This window comes from Gymnogyps californianus, chromosome 9, assembly GCF_018139145.2.
Source record: "Gymnogyps californianus isolate 813 chromosome 9, ASM1813914v2, whole genome shotgun sequence".
NCBI lineage: Eukaryota > Metazoa > Chordata > Aves > Accipitriformes > Cathartidae > Gymnogyps > Gymnogyps californianus.
In genome coordinates, this window is record NC_059479.1 from 229,083 (window position 1) to 251,896 (window position 22,814).

General features: G+C 43.7%; 1 protein-coding gene across 1 annotated transcript in view; it reads left to right on the plus strand.

Moving 5' to 3' along the window:
* MSN (moesin) overlaps nt 1-22,814 on the plus strand; it is a 45,139-nt gene that overhangs the window by 17,220 nt on the left and 5,105 nt on the right. The window contains exons 2-7 of the mRNA XM_050901509.1: nt 10,785-10,868; nt 20,203-20,298; nt 20,836-21,110; nt 21,541-21,624; nt 21,986-22,132; nt 22,603-22,699. Of these exons, the coding sequence (XP_050757466.1) occupies nt 10,785-10,868; nt 20,203-20,298; nt 20,836-21,110; nt 21,541-21,624; nt 21,986-22,132; nt 22,603-22,699 (783 nt within the window). The remainder of the gene's footprint in view (nt 1-10,784; nt 10,869-20,202; nt 20,299-20,835; nt 21,111-21,540; nt 21,625-21,985; nt 22,133-22,602; nt 22,700-22,814) is intronic.

Sequence of the window (22,814 nt, forward strand, 5' to 3'; positions counted from 1 at the left end):
TTGACTACTAAAGGATGTTCTAAGTAGCTCAAACAACAGGTATAAAAATAGTTATTCTAAGGGCCTCTTCAAACTAGCTCTAAAGAAATAACAAATGGCAACGTTAATGGCTTGGAGCAGCTACAGGAAAGTAAAGGGAGGTGCACGAGGAATCTATTTATGAGAAAGGAAATGGTAAAAATAGAGGAATTGATCCATTGCACAAGGTTGTGAGTAAGTTGTGTAATAAGTGGCATACAAGTATCTGGACTTGACTGTAAATGTGGAGATCCACCCATGGCTTCTTTTACTGGCTTAGTACTCTCATCGTGCAACTCCTTTTGTCAAACTGAAACTCGTTTGCCCTCTGGACAGGGTGGCAAGCTGCTAGCAGCCATGGTGTTGAAACACCACTGGTAGGATGTGACTACTTACTATCTGCTTGGTTGAAAAGGAAGGAATTGTATTCAAGCGGCTTTAACTTGGAAACATGTCATTAACGACTTCGGAAGCCATGCTGTGTAGGGGGTAGGGGAATTCCCTGTGGTGGTTTTTTTTTAATTGTTTTGAATGAATAACTTTGTAGTAATCTTCTTATAAAGTAGAACTTTTATTCCTGAAAAAGTTGCCTGCCCAAATCAGATCACTAATTAAATTGGGTAAATGATGCCTCCAGAGTTCTAAAATGCCAAGTTCTCCAACCTATTAAGAAGCACTGACATAGCCCCAGCTTTGCGTGGCTCTGTGCTCTTGCATTACTAGTGTGTGCTTGCTAGTACTAATCAAAGAAGAGCAGCTCTGGACCTTTGAAACATTGATTATGAGAAAACTGAACAGTTGGGGCAGGGTGGGTGAGTGAAGGCCTCTAAGGCAACTGCAAACGTCAGCCCCTTTGCATAAGGAATGGGCTTTTTTTGAAGCCCTCTTGTGAGGAGCTCTGTGAATGTGGTTTGAAGGAAACCTCATTTTTTAGAGAGACTGTCCTTGGGAGTAATAAATCTGATTCTCCACCACTTGAGGAGAAAAAAGAAGCCCTAGTTTATATAAGGATGCCTGAAGTAGACTCCCTGACTAGATATGAGTAACTGATCTCTGGACTGATGGACGTGCTCTGCAAGGAGGATCCCCTCAGGCTCCACTTCGGTTGCGCGGTACTCGGGCCCCTCTGGTATTGATCAGTTGCAAGGGGGGACTTAAACATGAAGGTAGTTGTGGCTTCTCACACTTGGTCTTGAGAACCAGAAAAGCAACAAAATACTGCTGTGTTGCTCTGCTCTGTAGGCATTACCTTTTCAATGGCAGCAAGTGTCTTCAAGGAGACTGATTTTTTTTTTTTTTTTTTTTTTTTTTTTTGGTCATGAGAACGTTCCTGTTTACCACTGGCTGTATGCAAGAATTTTATTATCCTTATCACTGGGAGATGAGCAGTCCAAATTCATCTCAAAATAGTCTCTTGTGTTAATAGCCAAACAAATACATATTCAGGGCTGTGACACTACATTATGACAGGGTTTATATTAGGATAAATCCCTTGGTTTCCTTTTTGCAACTGACTGCTTTAGCATTATATTTTGTACCAGATTTTTAGAGCCACCTCAGTCAAGCTTTTCCCCTTACCCTTCAAGAATAGGGATTGGCTCTTTCAACCACTGGATACAATGCCTGCTATAAACCCTGTGAGAACTTGTGTGCTGTTGGAGTGGACACAGAATCAGCTTATTTTGAATACCTCTGTTAGATAAAGCAGAAACTCTCTGCTCTTTCAAGCCCCACATGGGGCAGAGGTACTTCTAAAAACTTCCATGTTAGTCACCAAGGCTTTTTATCGGTGAATGTGCTGTTACCAGCCCCCCCTGCCCTGGGTTAATAAATCAGTGCTATAAAGGTGAGTTTTGCTGGAAGTTATGGGCAGAGCGCTTTCTGTACTGACAACACCCCGTGGGTGTCTCTGCTGAAGTGAGATAAGTGTCAGATGCACGGTTGTGTCGCAGGGCACGTCAGGCTTCCTGCAGCTCAGGCGCTCCCTCCTCCACCCTTTCTCGGTTCAGTTTCTGCAAGCAGACTCTTCAAAGCTGTGAACTTTCTCAGTCTTGCCTGCTGTTGCTGTGGCTCGCTTCCTGTGGCAGCTTTTTCCTCTTGCTGTCCTCAACAGCTTGGCTCCTGAAGCTGTGTGAAAGCTGCAGCTTGCTGCCCACATAGGCCATCTTGCCTTGCTGGGGACTAAGAGCAACCAGTGGAGGTGGAGGGGGGGGACGCAGCTCTGATGTGACTTTAAGGTGTGGCTGCACAGCGGTTTCTGCATCTAAGCTGGCTTGCTGCTGTGCTCCTTCACACAGAAGGAATAAGACCACGTGAGCACAAATCTAGTTAGATTTAGCCCGATTGCTTCCCTGAGCGGGCTTGCTGGTGCTCACGTGAGAAGAGGGCTGTGCGGTGAAGTTGCGCTGCAGCAGCTGCCTCTTCCCCGCCTGCAGACCAGCCTGTGCCGCAGCAGAGCGGGGCACCGCTCAGCACCTTCCACGGCTTCAGAGGGCACCAGAGCCAACAGAACTGTCTGTCCTTCTAGGATGGCAGCTGGTGGTGCCTTGTCCCAGCTTTTCTTCAGTTTGTCATTCAGCCAGCTTGCTCGTATATGATAATCATGCTGCAATTCAAGTCATTGGCTCTTTTATAATTTTTAGTTCAAATGCTGACCAAGTATGAGATTTTATTGATGGGGCGCTGCTCAGCCCTATCTGCTACTTGATTTTAAACGAAGGAAGTTTGTGGGTTTTTTAAGTGAATTTATTAATACATGTGGTATACTTAGGGTAGAGCACTATATTGCATATGTGGCTACGGGGCTCTGCACAGAAATCCAGTGGTTATGGACTCTCCTTGAGGACCCAGATCACACTTGTGATCTCTAGGTCAGTCAGTAAGCAGCAATATGCACTTTACAGTGGAATCTGGAGGATGCTGCCAGTTCCTCATGTTTTTGGTCTAGAGCTCAGTGATGTATGTTTCATAGCATGCTAGATGTACGATCTCCTCCATCCTTCTGCAAGGAGGGTGGTGGTGGGGATAAGGGAACAGGCCAGGAAAGATATTTGTTACTGAAGCTAGTAAGTGGAACTTTTTTCTGTGCTTCCAGACTACGCTTCTTGATGTCTCTGCCAAGCTGAACTCAAACAGTGGTTGAGCCCATTAATTGAGATTGGAGTATCCAGTCCCTTGTTCCTTTTGTTGGTGGCTGCTTACAGAGAAGCCTGTCCTGCCTCTGCAGGTGGCTTTTAATTTAGTTTTGTTATAGGTACAAACTGAAATTTCCCTCAGTAGATGACACTGAGCTGTGGAATTCAGCATAACAGTGGATGAAATTTTACTGTAAGCTTCATGTAAACCTGCTGTTTCTTGCTGAGTCTGACTGTTACAGTTGGCATTTTTTGTGCTTTAATGACAGCCATATGTGTCTTCATGTAAAGTAATCTGAATCTTGTAATATTGAGCTAGTTTTAAATGGTGGTTGGGTGCATAAGGTAACTTAACGCCTAAGAAAGGTAGTAAGCTGCAAGATCCTTAGGCATCTCAGTACCTTCAGAAATTTGATCCACAATCTATAGCTGACTGTCCTGTGTTTATGTCTTAACATACAGCAGGTGCAGACAGTTGGGATGTGTTTATAACTAGTGTATTGCTGAAAGGTACAATGAACTCCGTATCTGTCTGTCTTTGTCGGAAATGACATTAAAAATAGCCCCAACTGAATAACTGACAACTACTTCTGCAAAATGAGCTTCGATGCTGTGCTGTCAAATATGCAGAGAACAGGGGATGGGTGGGGAAAGTGCAATTTTTTTTCCTTACAACAATCATGGGGGTTTCTTATATCTGGTAAAATGTTTTCAGATAATGATCTTTGCTTGTGTCCATTTGTAGTCTTAGCATAAGATGACTAAAAGATGTATATGCAAAGCAGCTCAATTTTTCTGTAACATCAGCTCTTTGCGTTCAGGCTCTGTGCTAAAATCACTAGGGATGCTTTAAAGGGTGAGTTCCTGCTACAGGCTGTAGTTAGGTACCAAAACAAAGCCAAGACACAATCAGTGCCTGTAAGGGTGATGTTAATAACACGTACTCCATAGCACATGAGTCGTACTTCTGGCTCACTGGTAGGGAGTGCATCAAAGGTGGGCAAGCTTCCTCCTCCACTCTATTATGGTGACTTTACTCAAATTGTTGTAGTGGGGTGGAATGGGGCACCTTCCTTGGCCTTATTGGCCGCCCCTGTGGCTCCAGGCAAATGAGGAGTGCTGTGTCCCCAGCCGAGCGGGCAGGAGGGTGGTGGAGAGGGCTGGGAAGCTCCAGGGAGCTGTCGGGGGGGTTAATGCTCACTCTGGGGGCTGCAGCGCGGCAGGGCCAGGGCTGGTGCCTGGGGTGTGCCTGCTGCTGTTCCGTTCGCTGGTGAGCTTAGGGGTATGAAAAGGCCCTTTAAGACTGCTGGAAGGGGGTTTGGTTTAATTAAGTGTAATCCCTTTAGAAGTTGCAAGCGCTTTCACATGACCTGATTCCAGCCTCACCCTGACACGGAGGACCCAGGGCTGTTTCGGCCGAGTGCTGGCACTCGGGAAGGAGCCAGATGTCTGTGAGTATTGCTGGTGCTGCAGGTGGGGGCATTACCTCTGCTCTTCCGAGGCTGTGCAAAGCTCGATGCCCTGGTACGCTCTGCGGGTCGGCGTGCGACTCCTGTCCTCGCAGCAGGGCCCATGTTGGCTGGCCGGTGCTGTGGGAAGCGAAGTACAGCCCTGGGGAGCATTTGTCCTCCAGAAAACACTCGTGTGATTTAAGGGACAGGGGAACAATTCTTGTTATGCTTACTGTACTGCTGCTAATCTTGCTGAAAGCCAAAACTGGGAAGGTTTTTAGATTATTAGGGTGCCTTATGAGATCTTGAGTTCAGAGTTCGTGCAACTCTAGCTGGATTTGATGTGCTTCTCTGGTCAGAGCTGTTGGAACTGATACGTGGTGTTAGCCTAGTATCTTTACCTGCAGTAGCTGCTGGGTGAACTGGTGCCCTATAGTGTAGAGGGTCTGTAAAGGATGGCCTGGAATTTCTTTTTAACTGAAGTTACTTCTGTTCCGTAACAGTCAAATGAGCAATAAAGTATGACTTTTCCCTATGCCATTTTCTCCAGAAATAGTCCACTTGGTGGCTTGAACCTAGGAAGCATGAATATCTGAAGCTTGAAGCGTACAGACCAGCAGGGTATAACAGCTGCCATGCATTCAGGAAATCCAGGGAGGAAAGAAGCTTTAGCTCAGGGTCAGGGTTTTGTAGAGGTTGATACTCTGTTGTGCTGACTACCTATTATTCTCACATGAATTTCCTAGTACTCTGTTCCTGTCTCAACTTATGACAAACAGAATTGTCTGTTCTACCTCTTGCACTGCTCAACGCGCTGGGGCATTAGTACAAGTAATACATCCGTTACTTAGTGTGACGGTATCAGTCTTTCCTGTTTATCCTGCCATATGCAGCTACAAATTTTCATCTTAGGAAGTAGTTATAGCAGGTTATTAGTAGGGCTCATTCAGGAAGATAGCTGATAATCATTGCTGCTAGTAACACTTATTGGGAATCTCAGTGCGGCAGAAAATGAGTCTTGAAGGTATATGGGCAGTGTTAAAATTTCTGAAAAGGTGTTGCAGATAGGTGCCTGGTACCACTGTCGATTAAGTCTGTCTCCTGTAGTCTGCTGCACACCATGGGAGGAGGGTGGTGGTGTCCTGTAGCTTGTGAAAGCTTTTGCCTATCAAAAGGAGCTTTCTTTGGCTGCAGCTGCTCTGGGGGCTGGAACAGTGTCTCTTCCATGCAAGAGGTTCTGTCTGTGCAGGAGGTCTCGCCCTCACCACGACGCTGACCTTGGCAGCAGGAAGCTCTTTAATATGCTCTGGTAGTGGCAATCTTTTAGCTGTGCTTAGACTGGTAGAACAATGGTAATTCCTCAAATAGAGAAGAGGAAGAGTTGCTAGGTTTCTAGTTTTTTCCTGTAGCTGTTATGAAATGAATCAGTTAAATATGGGCTTTTTTCTTGAGTATTTTTTAGCTTGGTGAGTGTAAATTTGCCTGTTGAAATGTGATGTTTGAATTTTCTTGTAATGTGCAAGATGGCCTCCTCTGGAAGCTTTTCATATAATGTTGCTAGCTGTTTGTATGCAAAATATTATATTAAATGATGATGGAACATCAAAAGAAGGCTATTTAGAGGCCAGCTACTAGGGTAAGACTTCTGCCAGTTTAAGATCTAAGCAGAATTTAGAGGGTTGCAGACACTTGGATGCAGCAGTCAGTGCATTATAAATGCTGTGATGAAAAAATTCAATGAGCTGCTTTTAATAGAATTTGAGTATGAATTACTGCATTAGGGTAGTGTTTTTGGTAAATCTGTTGATGATGAAATCCAGTAAGTCCAACACGTCCTGAGTGTTGAAAGTTTAAGGCAAAAGTTTACTAACAATAAATTTTGGAAAAGGGATGTAGTGTACTTGGGGATGAGTGCTGCCACTGTGGACCTTGTGATCTGATTGCAGGTGGGCAATGTCTTTTTTTTCTCACTGTATTTACTCCTATTCCTTACATCTCAGCAGAGTGCACCTTGCCTCTTTGGACTGACAGAGCTAGATTTGTATATGCTCAGCAGTCCAAGTTGGTTATCTTATTGAGGAGCATTTTGTTCTGTTTGCAACCCAAATGGTAAGCATGCTGATGGTTATGCCAGCCCTCAAACCTAGGAAAACCTCATTAGATGGTTTAGAAATACAGAGTATAAAAGCTTAATGCTAATGAATCTTGAGGCTTTTCTTAGAATAAGTATTGATGGTAAACTAGATAAATCGTTTAAAAGTGCTTTGGCCTGGTAATTCTTAAGGGACAAGGCAAACAAGAGTCTAAATTACGATGGGACTGGATCATGCTGGCTTTCTTCTGGTATAGCACTTTTGTTGTGTAACCCTTGTGTAATATCTGTGTTGGGCAGTACTCGGCTGTGAATGCCTCAGTAAAGTGGTTTTACTAAAAGTAAGACTTCAAATGAATGAGGAGGATGAAGGTAAACATGCAGTGCCTGGTACTTGTCAGGTAGAGATTATAGCAGTCTGTAGATCTCTTGTAGGCAGAGCACATTAAGATCAGTGGAACTGACTTGCCGATAGTGAGGTGGCCCCTGGGTATCTTTCAGAACAAAGCTTCCTTGGTGCTTGGTTTTTCAGCCTTTTTACATGCTAGAAGAACCAATTTGTATTTCTGTGCCGGTACACAGACTTTTGAAATGAAACAAAACACTTGATAAAGCTGCATCTGCTCTGAAGTATTGTCAGACCTCTTATCTGCTAACTGGGAATGGAGAGCAGTGCCTCCCACCACCTGAAATGGTAGGAACCTCACTTTGTTTTATCAGTTCACAACTGGCTCAAAAAAACCCCTGGCTTGGTAGCATATGGGAAAACATTCTCTGTATGTTGTTTCCACACCGACGAGGCTTAACAAAGCTCAGTTTTACAGCAAACTAACTTCTCAGCCAAGTATTAAATTACTGTGAAACTAGTAGTTAAAATGTCACCAGTACAGCCCAGGACATGCTTTCCCCAGCTCAGTCCACTGACAGTTAACAGCAGTACGCTGTTGAATGTGTTAAAACTTTGTTCAGATCAGGGAAGCTAGCATTACCGGGGTGTGGTTCTCTAAAGCACAAGCCTGTTTCCTGTGGTATCTTAGCTCATGCTGTCTTCTAAAATAGCATAGGCTGAAGTTGCAAGTGCAAACCCCATTCAAGACTTTGCTGCTCCTAAACCTTAGGTTGCTACTCATCTTGAGCACAGGGGGCTTCTGGCAGAGGAAAAAAGTGTATCTCTTCCTATTGAATGTACTAATTGAAGGGTGATAACTGGTCAGATAGCTTAAGTGCATTTAAGTGAGTGACAGTGAAGGAATTTTGCTGGCTCCAGCATGGGACCTTATTTTGCTGTGCTAACAAAGATGTGAGGTTTACAAATATTCTGCATGAATTATGAGGATAGTTACTGAAGCAGCTTTATTGTAAATTTTAAGGTCTGATTTGCTCTGAACAGCTTAAGCTATTTGGGCACAGGTTGCAAAGAGCTGCCACAAATGTTTCGGTTCTGTTTTCTGGTGCTTCCTCTGTGCTCAGCTACTTCAGCGTTCAGTCACCTATGCAGATGATATCAGATAAGAGTAGCTACTGTGCTTGCTCCACTGTTCATGCATAAAAGACTATTTTTCTTTCATGGTAGCTGGTACATTAGTGTTTTAGGTGAACAGGAAAGACTTTAAAACAAGCAAAAAGCAACCTGTTGCTTAATGGCTCATTTAACGTAACCCCTCTTATAATTAGACGTGGCTTATGGACATCTTTGCTCTCACTGGTAGGTGTGCCAGGCAAGTCAGGCTTACAAGCCAGCAATCTTTCTGGTAGAAGAGACTGCTTCCAAGTATAGGAAGTAAAGCTGTTTTTGGGAGCATTCAGCCCTTCTAGCAAGTGACTGGATTCCTGGTTCACCAAAGCACTATGAAATTAGCCAATTGTCAACATCTAGGATCTGAGGAGAATAATTTTGGGAAGGTATAGCAAGAGAATTTAAGACAACTGCATGCTATTGAAAGCTGCTAATTTTATACAAAGCTTGACTGCTTATGAGTTAAGTTGTTTGCTTTTTTCCTTGCTACTTCTATGGGATGGTTTTTCCTCAGTTTGACTTAATTGTGTCAGAAGGTTCGGAGGGTTACAAAACCAACTTATTCCTGGTCTGCTTGTTCATGATATCTTTGCTCCAATAATCTCTAAATAGCATTCCTTATGCATGCAACAATTACAATTGCAACTCTTCTTAACTTAAGCTTTGCTGTGCTAAGCCTACCTTTAACCTCTTACAGAATATGCTTAAATTTTTAGCTACACTTAAAACAAGAAAACCTTTAGGTTCGTCACGAGGGGATATCAAGTACTAAACAGTGGTGTGCCTAGGCTCAAGTAGGCTTTTTGGTAAACTTCAAAATGTAGTTGGATGTAGTGGTCTCTTCTGGCACTTGACTTAGACTTAACTAGCAGAATGCTTCTTGCTTATGGAAAAACCCCTGGTTGTAGCTCTCTTGCAGTCTGCTGCTGCTTTCTTAGGAAATAAGATGTGAAATCTGTCCATATACTCGGTAGAAATACAGGGATCAGAACTGGCTGCGATAATATCAGTATTGGGTGGTTCCTTGAATATTTCTCTGCTTACTCCAGCTTTTTTGGTCTCTAGTGTCATGTGGTTACCTTATAGTCTAAATGTGAGTTTGAGTTATTCTTACTAAAACTGTTCACAGCATAATTCCCCTCATCCCTGGAAGGCTGGTGGAGTGTGCTAAGAGGACCGATTGCACTGAAGAGCAAATAAATTAGGATTTGATGTGGGGTAAATGGCTGTTGGCAAGAAAGAGAACGATGAATGCAAGGCCTGTATGCTGGGGTTTGGTGCACTGTGAATATCTCGTCTGTACAACTTCAAGTTTTGAACCTTTGCTTTGATGAAAAAGCATTAAAACAGTTTGATCTAAAATACCTGCAGCTTATGTTCATAAATTGTGAAATATCTTTACCTTTTTCAGTTGATAGGTATGCAAACAGAAATGATTTCTCAGACAGCTTGTTGTAGGCCTTACTTTGCCTGGACAAAAGTTAAGGCATCTGCGTTCAGGCAGGAGTATTCCTATCTACCCCTAAGAATCTGCACGATGTTTTCCAGTAACGATCAGGAGTTGTGAATGGAATTGGCTATGTTTTAGACTAATCTTTTGAGGTAAATGCCTCTGCTGTTTAACTTGCTTCATGAGAACTATTGGTGAAATATGTACAGATGTCTTCCTGCTTCTGTTGGATGAAACTGCAAACTCCCTTGCCGCAATCCCTTGCCACTTTCATTTCACTTGTGAAAATGTGATGATGAGACTTTCCTGTCAGAGCGCATAATATAATGTTTCTTCTGGAAGACCATTCATGATCTTACTTCTTACGTCTAAGGCTAATATTGTCATGAAATCTTGACTGCAATATTAAATTACACCTAAACCATTTCTGCAGTGTTTAGAGATCTTTCACCTCCCTGAAAGAAATGGAAAGCAGTAGGCAACCATACAGAGATACTTCTGCTTTGTGAAGTGTCTGCACGTACTGGTACATATGTTAGTTCAGCATGCATCCTTTTTGCCTTAGCACATGAGATCATCCTTGCGTCCTGTCTGCTTCATACCCACAGCCCTTGGAGCGTATCAGGGATTGTGCCTTATAATTTCTCCAAATACCCATGGAGGCTGGAACAGTGTTGTTGGTATTGACTAGTCTTCTGTAGGAGGCTGAGTTGTTAACGCTTCCAGGGACTTCCTTGACATTCATCCTTCAAATGGAAGGGTTGGATGTCTGGTTGTGTGTACCGAGGTTTGGAACATCTCTGCTTTTGTGAAAGACACCAGAATGTTCTACACTAGAAATTAAGCTTCATAAGCTGTAAATGGCTCTCACATGTGTCAGTATATAGATGGGAATATTAGTAGGAAGGGAGAGGATAAACTCTTACGCTGCGAAATGGGAAAGTTATATTCTACAGGGAAACTGGGAACACCATGCTGGCAGGGCACATGGCTTTATAACTGCTGGCAGTGAAGTTCCTGCAGGCCTGGGAGCTGGTCCCTGGCTGTAGGCAGATGGTGGTTTTCATTATTGGGTAGTGTCACTTAGAGCATGTGCTATAATGATGCATTTTCTGTCTTCCAGATCAGCGTGCGTGTTACCACCATGGATGCTGAGCTGGAGTTTGCCATCCAGCCCAACACTACAGGGAAGCAACTCTTTGATCAGGTAAGTGATGGAGCTGCAGATCTGAAGTTGATACAGATGTTGTGATTCTATTAAGGCAACAGCAAACAATTTCTAAAGGACTTCAAAGATGAAGTGACAGTGTATATAATAACTTCAAGAGAACTCAGCATAGTAAGAAATTATACATTTTTTTCAAAACTACTGCATTTTTTATCTCCAAGAATGTGTTAGGAGCTATTCTTGCCTCTAATGAACTGAATTGGTGTGACAGCTCATAATAATAGTAACTGGAAAGCAGTAGATGTCTGCAGTCATAATTCATAAGAAAAGTCTTATGAGGGAGCTAGTAAGCTATCTTTGGCTTACTTGCAAGCATTGTGTAATTGATTTCAAAGAGTAGTCGGTCTCTAAAACAGGAGAGGCTTAGCTGGGCTTCAGATGTTGCTGCAACCCTTAAGTGCAGGTGAAGTGATATTCTATACTCCCATCAGGCCCTGAGGGAAATCTTAAGAGAAGTTATTTACTGTACTGTATTGGGCTGTCTTCATCCGAGTGCTTCAGCCTTCCTCTGCATTCACTGGCTAGGCAAATTTCCTCCTGCTTTGGTCCAAACAGAAGGAGGGAGGCATGTGCAGCCCAACGTTGGAGCAACTGAAGACAGACATTATCAATTGCAGTGGCTGAAACTTTGACAGGCTCCACTGTCTTTCTCTGCTGTAATCCTGAAGGCTGTGGATTTCCTACTTGGAGGAAAATCTGAACAGTAAATTCATAGCTTAAAGAAAAGTAAAATGAACCTTGGATTAATGACAAGATGAAGGAACTGCCAGACCAAATATGTCAGATATGGGTGCGGTTCAGTAGTGCTAAGCATTCTGGGGCCAGCTCTACATAGTACCTATCTTAATGAAGAGAGAAACTTAAGGGCTGACCCACCCATAGAAGTCAGCTATTTCATTTGGGGCCAGCAAACCTAATTTAAAATTTTTTTAGACGTTTAACCACAAACTACTACTTTCTCTCATACTCAGCTGGATGATTCAACACTAGATATTATATTGCTCTTTGCAGCCCAGCCCTGAAATGGAGGGAATAGAGTGAGATCCTAGGCTTTACTAAAAGAGCATCCTTTCATAATGGGAAAAGCAGAAAGGCTTTCAGGAAAGTTCTGAGTTGCAGTGTACTTCTCAGCTGTCTGTGTGTTACTACATAGTAACTCCTACATTTTTTAGCCCTGTGTGGTCTCAAATCTGACAGTTTTTGATTGATAGAAGTGAGAGCTGGACTCTGCTCGGAATCCATGTGTGCAACATGGAACTCCACCACAGTGAGTTCATGGGAGCATATGCCAATGAAGCTGAGGTGACATACCCCCACGTTCATCAGAAGGTGAACTGTGTTTTTTGGAGGGGCTGTTCTTCACGTGGATGCTTCCCATGATTATTTTTCAGTATCTGGTTTCTGACATTATCCAAGCAAAGCACCAGGTGCTAAAAAGTGATACTGCTGCAGTCCGTAGTATTTTTAATCTGGATATGATTTCTTCAGTCAGCTCTAGACCATCTGCAGCTTTTGCTGCAAACTGACATTGTGGTGGCAGACTTGGGCTTCAGCAACTTGTCTCTGTTTGAGAAGCATCTGATCATGTTTCCAGTAAGGGAACTCTTCATGTCTTAGTAATTGATTTCACTCCTTTGTGTTGTGTTGTCGAACAGCTGTTCGTTCTCCTCCCTGCAGTGTGTTTCACACAGCACCTGTCTACACAGAAGTTTTGTTTTTTCCATAGTAAACCCTTTGCGAAGGGAGACAACAAATGCTGTTGCAGAACTAAGTTTCTAAGTTGCTAATGTAGATGAGGCAGTGTTTAATTCAGCTGAATTGGATTGTAGGTGGAGTTCGAAGAGGAAATACAGTGGGGAAAAAAAGTGTCTGAAGCTAGCTGTTAAGCATTTGCTATTTCTAAAAGGTCTGGTGCACACCACCTCTTTGTACTGTCCATATATCACACTCGCTGGAATAAGAATGAAACTGTTTTCTACTGCCTAGCACACAAGATGTCCTTGTGGAGGTAGTGATGTTGTCTCCTGATGGGGCTGATGGAGAAGTGAATGTCCTAGAGCCTCACCAGTGGCAGATGTCCAGGCTTTGACTAAATGATTAGTCAAAGACCTAGCACAACAGTGCTAGGTGGTGTTAGTGTGGTACCACCGCAGTGATGTTAAAGGTGTTAAAGACTATAACCCTCTGCCAGGGCTTGAGAACGTTGTCAGCAGTAAGGTAGGGAGTTGGCAGTAGATGTGGGTATGTCAGAAGTCTTCCACCTCTAGCATGAATAAGGAGTTTTGGAGGCTACTGCTATGTGAGCGGTTAAGGAGCCTAACCCAGCTCCTGTGCTGCCCTGAAATCTAATCATTGGCCCTTTACAATTAAGGAAACTAATTGCAAAGGAGGTAGCTATTCAGCTCCTGCCACAACGGGAGACGTTTCATCTTGGTCTCTGAATGCAGATACACAACAGACTGACTGTTCAGGTTTTTTTGATGGAAAATTCAAGGCTCTTCTCTATTGCAAAAGAGGCTTTATAGTCAGACTTGCACATAAAGAAAAGCAAGTACTTCTTGTATATGGACATGCTCAAACAGATTATTGATCTTTGAATAAAGAACTAACTGAATACCAAACCAAAACATGAGAGCCTCTAGTGAGCTGACAGTAACTACTAAACTTGCTCCCTTTAGTATGGAGATGGGCCTTTGAATATATTGTCAGGTGGCATATATCCAGTATGTTTCAAATGGCTGACCTGTTGTGTGGATTAGTTCCTGAAAAGGGATAGTCCGGAGCTGTTCTCCCTGCTGACACTGCTAATGGGGACTAAGCAGTGACTGATCATCTGTTCACTCTATCTCAGTTGCTGTCCTGAGGTGGTCTTGGGTCCCATGATGGGGTGTGTAAGAACAAAGTTATGGCTGTTCATTTTCCAGCTCCCTTAAACTATGTTGTGCTCCTGGAATTGCTAATCTAGTATTCTCTGCGTGATGCTGGTTCTGAAAAAGGAGCTGCTTTCATCAATGCTTTTTTTAGGGAAGGGAGAGCTCCTCTACGAAGCAAATTTACAATTTTGCTGTTGCAGCACATTGACCTTCTGGTGTGAAACCTGACTTGACTCTTTCACAGAAAAATTTTAAGATACCCTGCATGTTTTTGCCCTAGAGTGCCCTTTCACTTTGAGCTGTCAGTTCTGAGTTAAGCAAAAGGGAAGCTGCTAGGCATTACCAAGGCTTCTAGCTGCACAGCTACCTTGGTGCATGCTGCTGGCTTTGTTCAGTAACATTTAGGCAGTATTTGTTTCCACCTGTTGTGTAAAAAGGCAGATAAATATATTCATTATGTCACATGTAATTCTGACCTACTCTGAATAGGATTCAGAAGACTTTTGGAAAGCTTGTATCTAGGTAGTAGCTTAATGAGGAGGAATGGTTTGAGTCTATAGTTCCATAGTAATAATAGGTGAATGGGCTTGAGGTAGAAATGTTCCTGTCTCCCTCTTTCCTGCTTGATTACATTCCAAAGTGAATTTTTGTAGTGATAGAACAATGCAGATGCTTCACTGCTTTGTTGGAAATCATCTTCTGCCCCAAAGTAGCTGGCCGTAGAAATATCATTGAGCTGATATATGGTGCAGTACCATCACAACTTATACTAGAGAACTTCCTATAATATCCCATCCCCTAGGCTTGTAACTGTACAGCTTTAGCTTAAATAGCTGAAGCTTGTGTGCACAGACAGAATCTGGATTAATTAAGACAGGAGGATTGTACTGTCTCTTCTGCAGCTTTGCTCATGTACCTCTTTGCTTATGTACCTCTTGGCATCAGCCGCTGAACTCGGCGCTTACTGACTCACTAGCAAAAACAGTAACTCTGCTCCCATTCCTCAGCTGCTAGCGATGGATTGAAAGAAGAGCTTGAGGATGGGCAATGCCTGTCGGGGTGCTGCTTATCCCACAGGCCTGATTACTTCACAGGTACCTTGAAATACTGCTTTCCTGGGGATGCAGGGCACAGGCACTGCAGCAGTGATAGCTGCTTTTTTTTCCTCCTTTGACCCTTTTCTGTATCAGACTGAAGTGCAGTTGGACTGAAGACTAGTGTGTAAACCAAAGCATTGCTTTGCTTTGTATATCTCCTACACATGAAAGATTAACCGTTTTCTGGTAAAACTGCTTAGCTACTTATTGCTGTGGATAGCTTTGAAGTTGGGTCTCTCCAATCTTTTTTCCCCTCAAACTTCCTTTTTTGGGGTAAATTGATTCTAGCTTGAATCAGTGAGATTTTGGCCTGTTGGGGAGATGAGGGGGACTAGCCTGTACCTTGAACAAGGAGAGAGGTAACTAACTTGCTTGCCTAACTGCTCCACAGCTGGCTGGCTGGAAAGCTTTCACAGAAATGCCCCAGTTTAGTGGACACTGCATCTTACAGGCTCCTCGGGCAGCCTGCATACAGATTAGTCATAAAATCCTCAACCGCTTTGACTTCTGCGGTATGAAAACATACCCCCTTCTTCCATATCCCCCACATGCTGTATGAGGCAGCTTCTCAAATGTTTTGTTTCTGATCACTTCTGACCTTGGATCCGGCTGGTGCCGTGTTCTTTCATTCCCCTTCAGGGCCTGTTATTCCTTCTCTGGTAGAGGAGTCTTAGCTGTCTGCTGTACTAGGTGTGCTGGGTGGTGAATGCAGTCGATGGGTGGGGATCTCTACCCATTTGATAGGCCTTACATCAGGATCTTTTTAACAATGAGTTGTGGTTACTAAACTGTTCAGCCAGTACTTCCTTCCCCAACCTAAAATGAATGCTATTTCTCCAACTTCAGAACAGATTTGCTTCTCAGTGATGTGCTTAGTGCTCTGTGACCTTATAGCTGACCATGAAAACTTCAGTCCTTCCAATGCTAGCTTTTGGACATCGCAAAGTCCAGGAGGTGGTGGCTTCAGCATGCCACTCCAGAATAAGCCTTTAGAGTAACCAAAAGCACCCAATCTCATTAAAGGTGATCTCTGTCCAATTAAGAGCCATGAAGCCAAGTCACAGGTTCAGGAGAAATGTGACATTAGAAAAACTTTAATATCTGTCACTTCAGACTTTGAAAGCATGCGGTTAACCTTCCTAGGAGGCTTTTCCTCAGTTGCGTGAGCTTTTGGGGTCAAAACTAGCTTGTAACGGACAAGTGCGCTCAGCTATGGGTTAAAATTGTAACAATAAGCATCTCTCGCTGCTCCCTCTAAAGCTAGTCACTGATGCTGTGTTTTATGTTCAGCATTGAGCCTAATATGTAGTGGAGTGTGGGAGTGTTTTTTTTATTTTTTCTTTTTAGTTCTTAAGGATCCTACAGATTTCATTAAGAGCCAGAGCTGCTGAGATTCTGAGTTCATGTGCCCTGCCCTGGCTTGCTTATCTGCTGCAGTGAGTTTAATGGTTTTTGTAAAGCACCAGTTTGTCAGTCTCTTCTTTCATGGTTGCTAAAGCTTACAACACAGGCTGACCAAATCCCTATTGACTTTTGAGAAACTCCAGCTGAGTTGAGCTGTGTTTGGAATAAGTGTGGCTGGTCTCTCATGGCCTGCAAACTAAGCTTTGTGAGGAGGGAGACTGTAGAGAAGCCTTTAGCCTTGGTAAGGTCCTACCTAGTAGTGCTTAAATACATAGGAAACTGGTCTGGAGCACTTGATCCAGTAGATGTAAGTTTTCAGTTCAGTGCTTTCTATGGCAGTTTCATGGTAGAAAGCAGCAGGTCTCGGGACAGTGGTGGTTCCTCCAGCAAACCCCAGAACTCTTGTTTGTGTAATAAAGGCTTGTGGTTGAGTGGTATGGAAATGTGTTTCAAATTTCACAGGAACATGTGGAAACTTACTGGCTTTTATAAAAGCAGTAGTCCAACCAAAAATGGACTGCTTGTTGCTAAGGAGGTCAATGGCAAACTGTAATAAGCTTAAAAACTCAAAGATGATCCTGTCATTTAGCACTTTGGCATTTTAGCACTTTGAAGAGGAAAGTTAGAAATATATCCAGCCAAATGGAAAGGGAACAGTTGAGTATTTATGGCTATAGATGGTGCCCCTCTTGGGTGTGAAGTTAGGGTACCTGGAAGACCATGTTCCAAGTCATTTTTGACTATGGCGTATGAAACTGCAGGTGTGGCACCAGTTCAGAGCTGCTCCAGCAATGAGGTTTGCTAGCAGTTTTCTCTCAGAAGTACTTGACATTCCTGTCAGAGAGAGAGGCTCACTTCATCATTAACTAGGACAGCAGATGAGATTCAAGACAGACTTGTGCTGCGGTATAGCCTGGGATGCTTTGGCCTTTGGTACAGGAACTTGGTCTGAGTGGAATGTCTTCTCCTCTGCTTGCACGCTTTGGTCTTGCCCATGTGTAGGTAGCGCTTTCATGCAGGATCTGCGCTTGTTTGCCAGTGTGGTGGTGTGTTTCCTGGGCTGAGAATGAGGGTGATCTTCAGTCATCATCTTGATGTTAAAATCTACCTTTAAGAGGCTGCTTATGGCTCTCCTTCTGCTGTGGGGCAGCACTTAATGACAAGAACATAGTTTGGAGGGAGATGGGTGAGTGCTGAGGGCAAGGACAGGAGGAGTCATGCAGACCTGGAAAATGTGGAGTAAGGAGAAGTGAGAGAAAAGGTTACCTGGAATACCTTGTGTTTTCTTCTCTGAATATAAGTAAAAGAAATTGTAGTGCTGTGTGCTTAGACTGTCTGCAGAAGGTGAAGTGAGAGTCACCAGAAATGTACCTTTTCCCCTGAGGCAGTATTGCTTACTACGTAGAATTTTAAGCTAATGGTACTTGAAGAAGAGCTTTGTCATGGCTGGTCAAGGTACTGTGGGACAGCTGGATTTTAAGGCTGCCTGTAATCTGTTGCCGGTTGTAGACTAAGCCTTGTACTGCAGGCTAAACAAGGCCCAGGGACTGACTTAATGTTCTTCCTGGCACAAGGAAAAGATGTCACTCTCCAGCCGAGAGCGTAAACTTTAGGCATTTAAGTATAGTGGCCTGTGTTAAACAGTACTCTGTATTCTCCTGTCCTGTGTGCCAGCCCTTCTCCGTCCTCAGCTACTGTCAGTAACTGTTTGCTTTTTGGAACATCTCACAGTTCATCAGAGCTCTGAATGCTGTACACCCCCAAACGTAACTGAGCTGCTAACTGCCAGCCAGACTCCTTGCAGCTGTAGAAAGCTGTTTCTTCTTCATGCTTTTTCCCTTGCTAACTGGAACTAAATAACCTGCTAAAGCTGAAGTGGGAAGGAGGGAGGAGGACCATCTTTTCCCCCTTTCCCCCCCGATTCAGTAGCAGCTTGGGGTGTGATGTTGTGTGCTGTGCTGTCTCCCCCTCTCCGCTGCCCAGCCCGTTGTTGTCACTGCTATTGCTGTGCAGACTTCTGCTGTGGAATAAAAGTCCTTTTGTGCAGGGCCTCAGTGTGATGCCTTTCAGTTCCTTGCTGGCAGTCCAGCTTGTTGAATTCCCAGGCGTAAGCTGCTGACAAATGGAAGTGAGGCAAGCAGACACATGCAGCAGAGGGGGGAGTTTCCATCCCATTCAAATGTTAATGCTGCCGAGAACAGAGCTTTCCTTAGGCTCTAAGACAGCCTTTCTTCCTCTCCTTGTACCACGTGCTTTCAATGCATACAGCAAACTCTGATTCTTCTCAGAAAATCTCCTTAGCTGTGTGCATCCTACTATGTGATATGCACAAGTGAAGGTTTATCTGCCCCACATTCCCCTGTGTTTACAGGGGCCTTAGGCCAGCTCTCCAGTTCGTATTCAAGCAAGGACAGGCTGAATAATTTCATGGACCCTAGTGGGATGATGTGTATAGACTACATGACCGTGCGTAGATTTTGTCTCTGTGTGTGCTTCTAACAGCATGCCTCTGCTGAAAGCTCCCCTTGGTTTTTGGGCCTGAAAGGAGCTAGGGCCCTAATGCTGCTTTTGTAAGGCCAGAAGAAATGTCTGAACCAAGCCCTAAAGTATCTAACTAGTAATGTGTTTGCGGGCAGCCTTCGTCCTTGGTGTTGTATCTTGCCAAAGCTAGAGACCACCTCAGAAGGGAGCAGAGTGCATCCTTAGGACTCAACAAGGAAGTAATTTAAAAGGAAGTAGGCGTTTAGGGAGAAATCATAAAACATGGGACAAGGCAGTACAAAATTACCTCGGCTTACCTGGCAGGGGGGACAGCGTGATCAGGCAGCTGGTTTTCCCAGGGCAAGGCTCATCCCCTGCTGTCCGGCTGCTGAGTCCCTCTGAAGGAGGGAAGCTGTGAGCGAGCCTGAGAGGTGGGTGGTGGGTAAAAGCAGCTTACAGTGTTGTACTTCAGGTACAGTGTCGACCTAAAGACAAGTGTCTTCTCCCTTCGCCTTCCTTGTCTGGTAACGGAGGTGACAGGTAAATGCCTTGTTTGCCTGTATGAGAACAACTCCTGGGGCTTCAGGAGAGATGTGGGGGAACTTTGGTTTCTAGACTTGCTGCACCCTGTGGCATGTCCCAGACTTGCCAGGGCACAAAGCTGTGGCCTTGTGCTAGTGAACAGGCTTTACCAAGAAACTTCCCCCCTCCTTTTTACCAGCAGTAGCATTATACTGCAGTAGTCTTGCCCCCCCATGAGGCTCTTGTCTCTTGTTACAGTATGTCTGTAAAGCTTTCCTAACTCTTATTTACATAGCACCCATGGTGTGCTAGGGAAATGACTAAGGAGAGAGCTTACATAGTGGTGTAGTTAATTTCTGTGGTGGCTCTTTGTCCTGGCACAAGGGATAGCATATCGATTTACCCACTACAGTACCTCTTAATGGTGCCACTCAAAGAGCTGCATGAAAGGCCTGTCCACAGCTATTGGTGGAGTAGAATACAAATCTTAAAATAGCACAGCCTAGTAGGACACAACCTAGCAGGGTGATTCATGGCTTGCCCAAGAGTAGTACATCTGCATGATAAGTGAGAGGTGTACCTGAAAACAGAGCTGTGTTGATTCCCTGGCAGCTATTACACCTGTCAGACCTGTTGCATCGTATTTTGGCTATGCTTGTTGGCTTATAAGTAGCTGAAGAAAATACTGTCCCAGCTGTTGTTTATAAATAGCAACAAGCCTTAAAGAGATGAGGGAGAGGGAAGAATACAATACATCTCCCTCTTAAGACCCCCTTAGATGCCCTATCATCAATGTATGTGCACCATAGCAGGGGAGGCAGAAGGCTAGGGCACTGGTTGTCTTCGTGTTTGTCTGAACTTACCTCTGACATGTTCTCTGCCACCAGTGAGATCAGCCCGTCTGGCTGGGGCTCTTGCTAATCATCTTTCTTCCAGGTCGTCAAGACAATTGGTCTAAGAGAGGTCTGGTTTTTTGGACTTCAGTATCAGGACACCAAGGGCTTCTCAACGTGGCTGAAATTGAACAAAAAGGTATGTTTGCTCCAAGCTTTCACTTGTCCTGGGTTCCCTTCTCTTGGAGGGCAGGGGAAAATTCAGTCTCCGTACTTCTGTCAGGGATCTGTTCTTGCCTCTCCACACACCTAAAGTACTGCAAGATTAGCGAGTTGGTGTTGCCTTCCTTCAGTCCACACACCTCCTCCCCAAGGTACAAGGAGTCATGGTGTATGACCTGGTCCTCCTGCATCTAGTCCTGTTTGTTATTGAGGCAGATCTGTTACCCTTCCCAGTAACAGGCTAATGTGGTGCTCGTGTGAGCATCTTGGTTGGAGAGAAACCTGGAAAGTAACTTACCTAGCACTGATCATAACTAGTGGCTTGTCTTAAGTCCTGTGGGGAGAGGTGATGAGGTATTTAGCAGTAAGGAATTGAAAATCCTTGCTTTTCTGTCCACTCACTTCTGCATTGGAAAGGAGAATTTTTTTTCTAATGCATACTTGTCTTCCTGTTTGTAAACCTGCTCCCCTTCACTTGGTACGTAGGCTATAAAATCCAATAACTCTGTTCCAGGTAACAGCACAGGATGTACGCAAAGAAAGTCCCCTGCTTTTCAAATTCCGTGCCAAGTTCTACCCAGAGGATGTGGCAGAAGAGCTGATCCAGGACATCACGCAGCGCCTTTTCTTCCTCCAAGTGAAGGAGGCAATTCTGAATGATGACATTTATTGCCCTCCAGAAACAGCTGTCCTTCTGGCTTCTTATGCTGTCCAGTCAAAATATGGAGACTTCAACAAAGAGGTGCACAAGTCTGGCTACCTTGCTAGTGACAAACTGCTCCCACAGAGGTAAGTGAACCTGGGTAGTCTTAGACCTTCTTTGCCTTAAAGAGTTTGGGATTTTTTGGGGGGCTGGGGTGGGTGTGTGTCTTGATTGGATAGTTCAGAATAAAATATAGCCTGGTGCCTCTCTGAGGATTGGGATTAGTATTCATTTAATTAAGAGCTTTAATCTTAAACATCGTATTGCTACTGAAAAAACTCCAGAACAAAAAAATGTAATGCTCCAAGGAGAAGCACAACTGAATACAACTTGTCACTTGTCAGAAGTCTGAATACTGACCAGTGTGTCTCTAGCTAGCCTTGTATTTCCTGGAATACTTTTGTGGGGGAACTGTGATGTCAATGGAGTATTTAATGAAGTGTTATTCAAGAGTGATGTGACCGTGTGTGCATAAATGCAGTGGCTGGTCTGAAACATCCCATGTACTCTTTCTAGAGTTCTGGAGCAGCACAAGCTTAACAAGGACCAGTGGGAGGAGAGGATCCAGGTGTGGCATGAGGAACATCGAGGAATGATCAGGTAACTGATGCCGTGTGAAACTGCTGTTATTTAAAGTACTATGATATATGCTAGTGTGTAATGTATGAATGCATACAAAAAATCTGTGGCTTTCTTCAGGATGAGTTGGCATTCTTCAGGTTATTCTCTACTCAGAGTAACTAGGTTCACATGCCTCTGCCCTTGCTAGTCCACATCAGCTGGCTGTTCTTAGTAAAACAAAACTGAGTTTGCAGAGTTTGTTTATTATTATCTACTAGGGTGATGCTTGGAACCTTTGCCAGCTTGTTGCTGCTCTGCCCGTGCAGGAAGACAGCACGTTCTTGCTCTAATCGCTTATAGACTCAAAAAGGAATATCTGCTTTCTTTTCGCACGCTGCAGAGAAGATGCTGTCTTGGAGTACCTGAAAATTGCACAGGATCTGGAAATGTATGGTGTGAACTACTTCAGCATTAAGAACAAGAAAGGCTCTGAACTCTGGCTAGGTGTAGATGCTCTTGGACTCAACATTTATGAGCAGAATGACAGGTAATAAACCCCCTGTCCTCATCATTGCCTTCAGCTCATTTCCAGTGTAAAGGCATTCAAAATTAATCTTTCCTGGAATTCAAGTCTTTAACTAAACTCTACAATTTCTATATCATTCTTGGCTGTGTTTTTGACACTGCCAGAATGAACCATAAAATGTGCTGCTTTGGACCAAAAATATAGGAAACTGGCAAATCTTATCAAGCTAGTTTTACTTGTATCCCTAGTCTTCCTGCCACAGATGCATTCTCCAGTTGTTTTCCACTTAAAAAAAAAAAAAAAGCAGGATTGAAAAACTGCTTCTTATGTTTGCAGTTCATTTGCATGACTAATTTTGTTTGCTGATTCCAGTCAACATAAGAGTACTGAAATATGCGGGCAGATTTGGTAGAATTTTCAGCTGTATGTTGTAAGTCAAGAATCTGGAATGACTTGGGGTTCTTATTTCCTTTTGCTTTCCATTTCTGCAGGCTAACACCGAAAATTGGATTCCCTTGGAGTGAGATCAGAAATATCTCATTCAATGACAAGAAGTTTGTTATCAAGCCTATTGACAAGAAAGCACCAGTAAGAAGCAACATTCAAATTAAACTTTTGGATTCTTAGCTGAATCCAAATTAAAAAAAAATCTTTTTTTTAATTGTACACAATCTTTTCATCAATAATGTCAACGCTGACTTAA